Source organism: Tamandua tetradactyla, chromosome X (assembly GCF_023851605.1).
Source record: "Tamandua tetradactyla isolate mTamTet1 chromosome X, mTamTet1.pri, whole genome shotgun sequence".
NCBI lineage: Eukaryota > Metazoa > Chordata > Mammalia > Pilosa > Myrmecophagidae > Tamandua > Tamandua tetradactyla.
In genome coordinates this window covers 156,635,192-156,649,031 of record NC_135353.1, presented here as the reverse complement: position 1 = coordinate 156,649,031, position 13,840 = coordinate 156,635,192, and the positions used below count along the sequence as shown (strand labels likewise).

Sequence of the window (13,840 nt, the reverse complement as noted above, 5' to 3'; positions counted from 1 at the left end):
TTAGCAATTAGCAATGAATGATATATACACATTCTAAGTCTAGTATACATTCATTAATGACATTTCCACCTTCTTCACAGTCAGGTATTTGGGTTTTTGGAAGATTTATTAACAAATTAAAAGTAAAGATGAAAGAAAGAACTGAAAGAAAAGTTCAGGACTTTAATTTTGCTTTCAAGAATCTCCAAAGCCCTATTTGTCATATTAAAGGGCCTTTGCCCATTGCAAATACTCCAACCACATGAAAAGATACAGTTGCAGAAATGTTTTCTCATTAACCCAACTATGTTTAAGACATCATTTTCCTTTGAGCTTATCCCTTATGTACTTCAGGGTGGTAATCTGGCACAAGAAATGCTTTAAAAGAAAATACTTCTGGGGGTGCAAGCGTAGTTCCGTAGTAGAATTCTTGCCTGCCATGTGAAAGACCAAGGTTCATTTCCCAGCCTGTGCGCTTCCCCTCCCTACCAAAATTTCAACAAATGGTTCTGCAATAATGGGATAATCACATGGAAAAAGAATGAAATGTGACTCCCACCATACAACATACAAAAGAAAAAAAGCAAATATTTCTAACCATGAACAAAGAATCAAATGTTATATAGCTTTTGATTTTCAAATAATCCAACAGTGCCACTCCGTGGACAAAAAGGATAGACTTAAGTATCTACTTTTCTTCATAATTAATCTCTAAATCACCTTAAATCCCTTTTCTAGAATAACACAGGACATGATAAGTAAATAGACAGGAAACAGCCAATACATTTCATTATAACTCTTTAAGGATGACTATGGACTATAAGAATAATTTTAATGTAAACATACTAAGTAGTTATCTATGTTTTTGCTTCAAAACACATGATAGAAAATTACCTGATTTAGCCTTGCACTGATTAGATAGCCAAAATAATGTAGCAGTGTATTGTCAATTAATACTTATAAAAATAATATTGCCTTTTTACCCTTGTATAGTACCTAAGCTTTTCAAAGAACTTTCCCATAATTATGTCAGAAACCCTGACTCTTGGTAAGCAGTTTTCACTATCTCCAAAAATGAAAACTTTGGGGCTGATAGAAATCAAAAGAATTGTCAATACACGTAAGTGGTATTAACAGTCACATCCTTATGTAAGTAAATCAATGAGTTTTCTCTTAAGCCTAACTATATGTAGCTTAACAGTCTATTTTATTGAACTTCAGAGATTACAAACACAGAATACAATTGTGCCAGTTTGAAACTGTTGTGTACCCCAGAGAAGCCATGTTCTTTAATCCTGATTCAATATTGTAGGGTGAGGTCTTTTTGATTAAGTTGTTTCGATGGAGATGTGATCCACCCAATTGTGGGTCAGACCTTTTGATTAGGTGGTTTCCATGGAGATGTATCTCTGCCCATTCAAGGTGGGTCTTAATCCACCTACTGGAGCCCTTTAAGAAGGAACCATTTTGGAAAAAGCTTCAAAGCCAACATGAGAACCAGGCATTTGGAGTTGCAGAAAGTAAATGCCCCCAGGGAAGCTGTTTGAAACCAGAAGCCAAAGACCACAGCAAATGCCAGCCATGTGCCTTCCCAGCTGACAGAGGTGTTCTGGACCCATCAGCCTTTCTTGAGTCAAGGTGTCTTTCTCTGGATGCCTTAGTTGGACATTTTTATAGCCTCAGAACTTGCAACTTAATTCCGTTTTTAAAAGCTGTTCCATTTCTGGCATATTGCATTCCAGCAGCTTTAGTAAACCAATACAACAATGGAAATATAAAACATTACAGCAACTTTGGAAAACTGATTAACAGTTAAACTTTCATCTATCCCATGAACTACTAATTCCTCTCCTAGATATTCATCCACATTAAATGTAAACATATGTTCACAAACAAATTTCCATAAGTACATCCACAGCCACATTATTCGTAACAGCCCCAAACTAGCAACAACCCAAATAGTCATCAAAAGGAGAAGAGAGAAACAAATTATGGATAGTCCTACAATGGAACACCGCTCAGCAATGAATGGAAAGTACTGATACTCATAACAACCAGATGACACTCCCAAACATTATTCCAAAGAAAAGAAACTCAAAACAGAAGAGTACAGGCTGTATGATTCTATGTAAATGAAGTTCTAGAACAGGTAAAATTACACTATGATGGAAGAAATATCAGAATGGTATTTCCTCAGGGTTGGAGGGAAGTGGATTCACTGCAAGGAGACATGATGGAACTTTCTGAGTCTATGGAAATTTGTTTATCTTGATGGATATGTGGGTATACATATTTTTCAAAACTCGCTGAACTGTATACTTAAGATCTCTGCATTTCAGTGAATGAAATTAAGTTTAATTTAAAAAAAGAAATAATACAGAATAAAAAGAACAAAGAAAGATTTCCACTTTAATATACAAACCATAGTCTCCTCCCTTAGAGTAGTTGATCGTCTTTTTTTGCACAATGGGATAGACTTCACTTTCTTTGAGTTGGAGCGATTTCTTTTTAAATTTGCTGGACGGTTCATTTGTGAAACTGCCTGGCGCCCTAGGACTGCTAAACCTTGAACTCCTGAAAAGCAATGCATAAAAAGAGTTACTTTACACATCTACACTACTACCTTAATATCCTTAATATGGATATGCTCTCAGGATGCCACCTCAAAGTGCACTGGAGTCCTGGTTGAATTTTAGAGAGTGACAAAACAAGAATCCCTCCATTAGGGTTTTAGATTAAGTCTTTAAAAACAAAAGAGCTTTATATAGATATCCCTTTTCAGTTTATGGTGTATTGGAGTGGCTGGAGGGAAGGACCTGAAATGGTTGAGCTGTGTTCCAAAAGCCTTGCTTCTTGAAGATGATCATATTAACAATATAACTTTTACAAGTGACTGTGGTGACTGTGAAAACCTTGTGTCTGATGCTCCTTTTATCCAGGTATGGACAGATGAGTAAAATATATATATATATATATATATATATATGGATAAAAATAGACAAATAATAGGGGGATAAGGGGTAAAATAAATTGGGTAAATTGAAATACTAGTGGGCATGAGAGAGAGGGGTAAGGGCTACGGGATGTATGCGTGTTTTTTTTTTAATTCTTTTTTCAGAGTGATGCAAATGTTCTAAAAATGATCATGGTGATGAATACACAACTATGTGATGATATTGTAAGCCACTGGTTGCATACCATGTATGCACTGTATGTGTGTGAAGAACAAAAAAATCAAAGAGCTATATTGACAATGACAGGAATCAAAATCATGCATAATTCCAAACTGTAAAGTGAATGCTTTACAACTTTAATTCTATAGAGTAAAAACACTAGAAACAAATGAACAAGAGAATGTGATTCCTAACTGCTTTTGGAAAGAGCTCAGGAAGGCTTTTCACTTAGGGAAGCCGCCAGGTCAGGAGTCTGTTCAAGATTTGGTCCCTAGCACCTGTGTGGACAAGACAGACTCCTTAAGGCCCCACTTCCTCACCTACCAGGGGAAAACTGGTCGAGATGGTCTCTAATGTCCCTTTCAGCTCAAAGATCATGAGTGCTTAATTTGTTAAATCTTGTGGTAAACCTAAATCAACGTATGTAAAATATAAGCCAAAAAACTGCTATAATCATGTAGGTTTGGTTAGGGTTCTGAGTTATTTTCTAAAACTAAGAAGCTAGAAAAAGATCTTGACTGCAACAGTATAATATTCCATCTTGTTACAGAGATTTGAACACTTGCATCATAGCTACTGGGAGGGGCATGTTGATGAAAGCGTTAATTCATTTAATCTATCCTAAATCAGAGCAAAAGGAGAGGTAAAATTAAGTGCTTTTTCATCTCCTTTCCTGTTTTCCCTTCATTCTGTAGTACAGAGATACTAATGTACAAGGGCCCTAAAGACAGAACTCAAAAGGTGATAAAGAAGATAATGGAATTAACACTCAAGACAGATAAATACAGACTAATCTTGGGTAAAAATTTAAAGATGTAAAATATGTCCAATTTGAGCTGCAACTTCGACCAAATTTTATTTGTTAAACTGTTAATTTTTCTGATTATAAAACTAACACAAACTGTGAACAATGAAATTGTGGTTCATTAATACAAAGGAATACTATGCAGCTATGAGAATAAACGACCTATTGTAACATATAAAGATGAATCTCACAAACATAATGCTGAGTAAAAGAAGCCAACACAAAAGAGAATATGGCATATGATTCAATTTATATAAAGTTCAAAAACAGGCAAAATTAATCTATGGTGGAAGGAGGGTATGATTGGAAGGGGGATGAATGGGTGAATTCTGTGGAGCTTGTAATCTTCTACTTTTTGGTATGGGTGCTGGTTATATGCATGTGTTAATTTGACAAGTATTTAAATTGTATATTTATAATTTGTGCTTATATTTGTATGTGAAAGACTTCTATAAAAAGTTTACCTAAAAAATTATGCTCATTATAAAAATTTCAGATTCTAAATAAACAAAAAGTCACTGGCAATTCATTACCAATAAATATCACAACCTTTTGATATATTTCCTTCTCTTTTTCTTATATTGCACATATTTATATAATTTGAATCATACCCTACATATATTCCAAGTAATTTTATATGTAACATAATTTTTTTTAACATTTTAAAATATGGCTGCATAATATTCCATTGCATGGATGTCCATAGATCACATTATCAGTTTTCTATTGCTGGAATTTACAACATTTCCAATTTTTCACTGTTTTGCTGTCACATGTACACACCCTCAAATGTAAATATTTCTGTACATCTCTGAATAATTTTTTATAATTAATATCTAAGAGATTTACTGGGTCAAAGACAATGAACATTTTGGGGGCTCCTGATCGGTACTGCCAAAATGTCCAAAAAGGCTGTATTAATTTACATTCCTAGAGAATGGCAATACAATGTTTTTTTCCCATTATCACTAAAGTTAATAACCTTATAAAACGTTAATTTAATGCATGAAAGTTTAAAGTTTGTAACCCATCTTAATTTGCAGTTCTCATTACTAATGTATTTGAACATTTTACAGATGTTTTCAATCCATGAAGATCTTTTGTTATGTGAATTGATAATTTCCGTCTTCACTGTTTATTTCCCATTGGAGTTTCAGTGGTTACCTTTTTTATTTGTATGATGAGATCTTGCTATATTAAAGATAATAACCCTTAAAAATGGATATTTGAGTGTACACAGCCTCAAATGTAAATATTTCTGTACATCTCTGAATAGTTCTTTATAATGAATATCTAAGAGAATTACTGGGCCAGAGACGATGAACATTTTGGGATTTCTCGGTCAGTGGTATGATTTTAAAGTTTAAAGTTTTTGAGGTAGTGAGGGGGTTCTTTGTTTTTATGTAATCAAATTCATTAATATCTTTGTGATTTCTTAAATTGCATTTATATTCAATCTTTCACAAAGATTAGAAAAACATTCAACTATAGTTTCTGTCATACTTCCATTTATTAGATACTCAACTCTTTAATCCATTTTACAATTATTTAAGTGTGTGATGTGAGGTGAAATCTAATGGGCTCTCCCCCTAAAAGGTAAGCACTTGTAAGTTAAGTAAGTCAGCAACCTGATTTACTTTCCATCTTTTCCTTATTAATATTCTATAGCATGTTAACTCTAAATTCTTCACTCTGTTTAAGAGCTTCCCTATTACATTAAATCTGACTTCCTATTTCAGAACTAGTACCACAATATTTTTATAATTGTACCTCTAAAATGTTTTAGTGTTTATGGTAAATTACCACTTGTACCTTAACCAGATTTTCCGCAGGGTTTTTTACCCCCTTCAAATGTATTCTAGAGTGTTTTTTTCACATCCAGGAATAATTCACATCTCTTTGCTTACTGAAGCCTTATCTTAAGACCCACAGCAAAGTACTTATATTGCTTTTGTATATATTCTGCTATTTCTTATTAGCTTATTCCTTACTATTTTTTATATTTTTGAAAGCATTGTCAATTGGGTCTTTTTCCTATATGTTTTCCAACTGCTTGATCTTGGTATATGAGAAAACCATTTGTTTTTACAATTTAAAAAATTACCCAGTCATCTTTTCTGAAATCTCCTATTCAGAATTTTTCTCTCCATTAGATAAACAAAAGGGATCAGACATAAGTGCTGCTTTGCAATATCCTTTTTTCGCTAAATATGTATTCATCTTTCCAAACCAATATCTTTAGATATAGTGCAGTCATTTTAACAAGTTCTTAGTTTCCTATCATGCAGACAGGCCACGATTTATTTATTCATTCATTGATCCACAGATATACACGTTACTTCTAAAGTTTTGCTCTTACAAAAAATGCTGCAAAACAGTGTTACACTTCTGTGAGCAAATTTCTATGGGATAAATTTGTAGAAGTAGAAACAACGGGCAAAAGGGTATCCACATCTGAACATTCTCTCTAGTTCTTTCCCACCAAGGAGGGTGGCTAAAGTCAACCAGATATTCTATAACACACGAAGGTCTTGCATATAGTTTTAAAACCAGAACATATGATAAATGGCATCAAATGACTTTTTAGCATTAGTGAGATCAGGAGTAGGCAACAACAAGCTAAGAATTCCCCACAAGCTAAGAATGTTTTGGATTTTTTTTTTTTACATCTTTAAATGGTTGAAAAAAATCAAAAGAATAAAATTTTGTGGTGGGAAAATTGTATGAAATTCAAATTTCAGTGTCCATAAAGTTTTATTGAAACACAACCATACCCATTTGTTTACATATTGGTTGACTTTGTGCTACAACAGCAGAGCTGAGGAACTGTAACAGAGACTGTACAACCTGCAAAGCCTAAAATATTCACTATCCGGCCCTTCACAGAGAGTTTGCGGACCTTCAATCTCAGCAATAACTCTTTACATGTCAACGTTTTAAAGGAAAGGAAACCCAATTCTCTAAGAAAGTGCAAAGAACAAATTGTCATATTGTGACTGAAGAAATGCTCTAAGAGGTTAACATCTCTTTGCTCTATGTATAAGTGAGAAGGCAAATAATCTTATATTTCCTTCATTACTATGGTTGGGAAGCAACCATTGGAAGGATAAGTAGCTGTACTGGTTGCTGAACTCTACTTTCCATGGACTCTTGACCCAAGCTTTTTTCTCTAAGGTCAGTTTTAGCTTTTCACTTCTGCTTTGCCATCAAATAGCTAGAATATAGTTATCAGGCATGAACGATTCTTTGGAAATGGAGAATGTATTTCCCCCAATGCTTTCAGAGACTACTCTATAGAGTAAAAATGAAAAAGGAGACATGATAAAGCTTAAGTGAAGGGAAAATATAAGCCCAGGTAAACATTTTGCTATTTGCCATGAAGATTGGCACTATGACAACAGTCAATAAATATTCCTGTAACAGTATTCCTGTAACAGTAAAGGTTACAGAATACAATATTCCTGTAACAGTAAAGGTTACAGGAATATTTAAGCAATTTACTGAAAATGGGGACCAGAGAGTGAAATTTCTCACAGAAGAAAATTTAATAAAAATGCCATATGATATTTGGGGTTGTTGCTCATAGTTACCACTGCTCCCTTGAGAATTTGGTTGTATGGTCGAAATGTCACCAGTGGAAAATCTGTTATCATTATCTTCTGATTCAGAATCTTCTATGATCACAATATCATCATCATCGTCATCTTCAATAGTTATAACAGCATAATCTAAGAATAAGCAGAGAAAGTCTAGATAGGACATGATATTAAATAACTGTCTCTAAAGGAAGGTACCTTAAAAACTTATGGATTGTTTAACAAACATATTTTAAAGCAAATTCATGGAAACAAAAAGGAGATTAGATATTACCAGGAGCTTAGAGGCTTAGAGGACGGGGAAGGAAGACTTTTTGCTTAATGGGTAAAGAGTTTCTGTTCGGGGTGATGAAGAAAATTGTGGAGTGGTGATGCCTGCACAACACTGTAAAAGTAATAATGCCATTGAATTGTGCACTTAAAAATGGTTAAAATGGCAAAATTCATGTCATTTTTATGTCAACATAATTTTGTTTAAATAATGTACTTTAGCTTAAAATTTTTGTATTAAATAGTTTTAGATGCTTAATCATTGCAAGTTAGCAAAGAAATCAATTATTTACTATGAAGCTTTGAGATATATATGCTGCATGTATGTATACACATATACACATATATTATTTCTAGTATTTCCAATTTTATAGATAAGTTTTGTTAAATTTCTTCTCCTTTAAGAAATGTGGTCACCAGTCCCCTATTACCATGTGCTCAATGATATGTTTTTAACTTTTAAATGATGCTACTGGTGGGAGCCACACTTGTGGTGACCACAAATTTCCAAACTTGTCCTCTAAAAATTAAGCAATTTTATGATGATAAATAATGGAGAAGTACAATGTAAGAGTAAATGTCATTATGAAACAAATTAAGTTCAAAATTAATCTCAAAATGTGAATAGATACACTAGATATGAAATATCAGTAAATCATTTTAATGAAATGAAAAACAATACATTATGCGAATGTATATCTAAATATGCTTTCCCATTTCTTAAGATTAGCCTGAAAAAGAAAAATATTTTTAATCTTGATGTATTCACTCATAGATCACATTTACATTGCATCATAACTTGGATTCAATATTGTTTCATATAGACCAAAGCAGAAGAATAAATTAGCAAATGTGAGGGGCGGGTGGTGGTATGAAAGCAGGTACTAAAATTAGGAATCAGGTGATGTGTGTTCCAATTAAGGTTGTGTCGCTATACAGAGCCATGACCCGTGGATCAGATACATCTACTCTTTGCCTCTGTTTCCTCAATCATAAAACATAGATGGGTTTGGAGGGTCACTCTGAGCTCTACCTAACAGTGTTTGAGGAAAAAAACATAACTTTAGAAATGTCCCAATTATCCAAACAAAAGGGAATTGGTTAAATGAAGATACTTCCATTTGATGGAATGGTACACAACCAACAAGAAGCACAAGCACGTTCTCAAAGAACATTTATGGGTATGAGAAATATTTATGAAATAATGTTAAAGGAGGAAAAATAATTCAAAGCAGAAAAATAGAGTATAATCCTAACTTTGAGAATGGATGGAAACCCACTAATGGTTATCTCCAGGTGGCTCTCTTGGGCAAGATTATTTTCTTCATTAGACTTCTCTGAATTTGTTAGATTCTCTACAATAAACTTTATCATCAGAAGAAAGCAACGAAGGTAACTGAAAAATTTATTTTTAAGGTAAGCTTTCCCACAGCAACAGATTTTTCAAACTAGAGGTCTGAAAGAATAATAGAGTAACGCTGACAACTCTGCAAAGGTTTCTCACTAAATTTCTAGAATTTCAATCACCTCCTTCAGATTTACACAAAATCTTTACAATCAAGTTTTAAAAGCAAACATCATAAAATTCAGAAGTTCCTGAAGACTGCCCCAAGTCGCAGAATCTTGCCATCCACTTACCAGACAAAGTAAACCTCACAGTGGTGAGGGCTGAAAACGGCATTTCACCCAAACCACTCCATAGGTCACCGTGGTGAGGGCTGAAAATGGCGTTTCATCCAAACCACTCACTCCACAGTTCACGATGGTGAGGGCTGAAAACGGCATTTCACCCAAACCACTCCACAATTCACGATGGTGAGGGCTGAAAACGGCATTTCACCCAAACCACTCCACAATTCACGATGGTGAGGGCTGAAAACGGCATTTCACCCAAACCACTCCACAGTTCATAAAGGTGAGGGCTGAAAACAGCATTTCACCCAAACCACTCCACAGTTCACGACGGTGAGGGCTGAAAACGGCATTTCACCCAAACCACTCCACAGGTCACCGTGGTGAGGGCTGAAAATGGCGTTTCATCCAAACCACTCCACAGTTCACGATGGTGAGGGCTGAAAACGGCATTTCACCCAAACCACTCCACAGTTCATAAAGGTGAGGGCTGAAAACAGCATTTCATCCAAACCACTCTGAAGAATATACAGCAAAACGGCCAGTTTACAACCGCCAGGCCGCTATACACATATTTTATCAACCAAACTGTGTGTCGACAGCCTGAACAACCGCTTTCTAAATGTCCTGGCAGCACTCTGAAAAGAAGCCCTTCCACCGCCCACGTTCAGAGCCTACAAAGTCGGGCAGACAGGAATCAGGCATCCTCGTCTCCCCCCGCCGCCCAGCGCGTGCCGCCGCCACACGAGGGAGGCTCACGACGGAATCGAGCCCTCGCCCTCGTTTAAACACGACCCAGAACAGCAGCTTGTAAAATCACTAGGTGTAAGCATGAAACCACAGGCTACCGCTGCGCCTCCTCACAGTTATAAAAGCAGTCCGAGTTCGGGGAGAGCGCGGAGGAGGCGCGTCGAGGGGCGACCCGAAACAGATTAAGTTAACGCCTTTTTCTGACAGGACAGCCAGCACGAAGGGTGCCTGCCCCTGCTTACGGGGAGCCCCACATTTAGAGTCTTTCCTCACTCCCCACCTGCCCGCAGGAAGCAAAGAGCAGGCTCCACACGCGGGAACTTGTCGCCGGCAAACCCACACCCCTCTCCTCCCCCTCCCCTTCACGATAACGCGGCGAGGCTGCGCCACCCGCCCTCGACCAGCCGCGGTTACCCTCAAAGCCTCAAAACCAGTCTCGGCCTCAGAAACCGTTTTATGAATCAACTTGCCAGTCAGCCCATTTTTTAACCTCGAAACTCGGTTTTAAGTTTTCAGAGTCGCGGGGTTTCCTCGCGCCGTCCCTCCACCCACAACGAAGAAAAGATGAGGCGGCCCCAGAAAGTCCGCACCCACCCAGACCCACCCGCCCCAGACGCTCGGCACCCACCAAGGGTCAGCCCGTCCCAGAAGGTTCGCATCCACCAAGGCTCGACCAGTCCCCACAAGGCCGCCACCCAGAAACAATCAACCCGTCCCCTCAAGTCGGCACCTGACAGGCGCTACGTCGCCTCCTGGGAGAGCCCGAGGCACCTCCCCTCACAACCACCCGCCGGCAGCGTCGCTCAACTGGAGGCTGCAAAGTGCACACGCGCTGCCCCGCAAGGCAAATCCGAGTCCCGCTACGCCAAGGAGCCCGCCGGCCTTCAAGCGGATACGCTCGGCCCACACGAGGCAAAAAAGCTCAAGGAGAGAACTTCGGTGGACAGACCTGCTTTGGCGCCAGAGCCTGCCACGACGCCTCCGGAGTGCGCGGGGAAAACGGCGGGCGGTGCCCCAGCCCCCCTGAGGTGCTTTCATGGCCACTCGGGGTGGGGGGATTCTGGAACAGTCCTCCCGCTGAAACCCAAGCCAGGGCCCTCGACACGCGTTCCCCTCAAACTCCTGGGAATGGCCCCGGGGATGCCCTGGATCTGAAGAGAAGACCCGCGCGCAGAGCCCGGGTTCCCACAGGGTGGGCTCCGAGAGGGTGGAGAAGACCCCGCTAACCAATTGGCGGCCAGCGCCCAGAGGTCACCCCCGGACCCTCTCCAGCCGATGACCAGCCAATCCCGGAGCGCCTGTGCGGCCGTCCGGTCGTCTGGGTCAAGGCGACCCGAATCCTGTCAGAAGTTCTTCCCGCTACCCGGGCATGGAAGGAAGCGCAAGCTAGTGGGACAGCTGCGGGGAAACCCCCCCTTACCCTGCTCCTGAGGCATTGTGAAGCGGCGACGCCGGGTTCGGAGCGCCTGAGGCTCGGTGTCTGCGCGGCGGCGGAAACGCGACCCAACTCTCTAGGTGTCTGAGGGTGACTGAGGCGCCAACCGCTAGGGAGCAAACTCTCTGCGGGAGAGAGGGTTCTGCGGCTGCGCAGTAGCACTTGGCGCGCGCGCAAGTCTCTTTGGGGGGCAGGGGAGACGCTAAATTCCTTGCACACAACTTGCACACATTGTCACCCCCCGCCACGTTCTGCCTCTTTTTTTCTTCCAACTTTACTTTTAAAAAATGTTTAACCAGTAGCAACAGTGTAATTCTGCCCCTCGCAAAATGCTCTTTGCACGTAGCCCGCCACAGAAAAAAGTATTTTGTAAACGAGTTGAGCTCAGACATTCTCATGCTTTACAGGATTGCGTGGTCACTCACGTCCAATGCTGGCTCTGGAAATCTGTCTTTTTAAATGTCCACCTAATACCCCCCGCTAAATTCCTCCTTGCCACCTTACCCTCCGGCTGCGTTGCCCTAGACTTGCCATTGTGCGAACAACTATGTACTTCGTTCCTCCATAAAGTAATGTCAGCTACCATTTACCGAGTATTTGCTACAAACCAGCCACTTAGTATGTCTGACTTTCATTAGTTCCCCAACCAGAGTCGTATTATTATCCCATTTGCGAAAACTGAGGCTTAGAAAGTTTAACTCATTTGCCGAAAGCTGCAAAGCTGTAGCAGACTTAAAAGATTTAAACACTCGTAGCTGCCTCCAAAGCATATGCTCATATTCCCTATGTTATTCTACCTCTGGCTTAATTGCACCTGGGAATTCTTCACATCCTCTGAAGTCTGTCCCAGTACTACATCTGTTCTAATAATACCTCCACCAAGACGCGTTCCTATAGCCGCCCCCCGGGAAGAATGAGTCACCCCTTCTCTACATTATCTTCACCTCCTTTTAGCCCTTAAATCATTTTGCCTGATATTAGAAACCTTTCTCAATATGCCTCTCTCCTTCTATGCTCCCAGAGAGCAGCACTATGGCTTTTATCTTTAAATAGCACCTCTCTCACAAAGTTCTAAGAATTAAACCTTATAAAATATAAAGCACCCAGCACAGTACCTGGAATTTAGGTTTCATTCCCTCACTGAGGCAGCTATACAGTGATTCTTGGGACTGTGCAACTCTTCATTTGGGAGTAAAGGTGAGATTTTCTTCACTTGCAAAAAAAGAAAAGGTGTCTCTTGTTAGGTAGAAACACAGAAGTGTTTTGTTGTACAGCTGTGTAAATGTGTGTAGTGGGGTATATATGGAACTGAGTAGATGAATGGATGGATTGTGCTGGTTATAGATGTATTCCTTCGCAGCTCCAAATTCATTCCTTTTGTCTGCTCTGAAAATTGATCTGGGCCCTTTAGATATTTTTCCCTTTGCCTTTTGACAGTAGGGGGTTGCAGCAGAGAAATCGTAGGTGGAAGGGGGGTTGCTTTCTGGTTCTGGTGTAGTCCCTCAACAGGCTGCTGCACAATGCAGCTTTCCCTCGCACCCTAGAGGGCAGGTTTCCAGAAAGTTCTAGAGGACAGGTTTTCAATAAGTTCCAGAAGGCGTATTTCCAAGAAGTTCCAGAGGGCTAGTTTCTGGAAAGTTCCATAGGATGGATTTATAGAAAGTCTGCCAGTGCAGAACTACACAGACCTTTCTGCCATTAATACTTGTGCCCTCTTGGCTGCTCTATCTCAGCCTTAGGAGTAACAGCTTTTCCTTATAGCTATTCTTTAGAGTTCTATTTTATTTCTTATTAGCCAATCCCTCATAACTACAATCCTCTATTATACTTAACAATTCTTTATACTAAACTTTCCTTGTGCAAATTACTGTATGGTTTATCTCGTCATATTGGACCCAAACTGACATACTCACACTTTTGGATTTCCTTCGGCAGCTAGTACTCAATACAGAGACAATGTTTGTTCGTGGAACATAACTGAATATTCAACAGATGCTCAGTAATCCTCTTTAGTTTCATTTCTAGTCAATCCTATCCATTCATTTACTTAACCCCTCTTTTCCATGGCAGGGGATGGCTTGAAGGGAGGAAACTCTTTTCTTATTGTCACTCCTAAAGGTACTTTTCCTTTCCTGGTCTGCCTAAACTGCATCAAGCTGAGAAGGGCAGGATAATAGTTACTTCAGGTAAGGGAGACTGC

The 13,840-nt window shown here is 39.3% G+C and overlaps 1 protein-coding gene across 5 annotated transcripts in view; it reads right to left on the bottom strand.

Annotated features, from left to right (window-relative positions):
- BEND2 (BEN domain containing 2) overlaps positions 1-11,770 on the bottom strand; it is a 96,299-nt gene extending 84,529 nt beyond the window's left edge. For all 5 annotated transcript variants that reach the window (XM_077144923.1, XM_077144925.1, XM_077144927.1 and 2 more), the window contains exons 1-3: positions 11,626-11,770; positions 7,548-7,685; positions 2,402-2,553 (exon numbers count right to left, since the gene is read on the bottom strand). In XM_077144923.1, the coding sequence (XP_077001038.1) occupies positions 2,402-2,553; positions 7,548-7,685; positions 11,626-11,641 (306 nt within the window). In that variant the 5' untranslated portion in view covers positions 11,642-11,770. The remainder of the gene's footprint in view (positions 1-2,401; positions 2,554-7,547; positions 7,686-11,625) is intronic.
- Between the last annotated feature and the right edge of the window lie 2,070 nt (positions 11,771-13,840).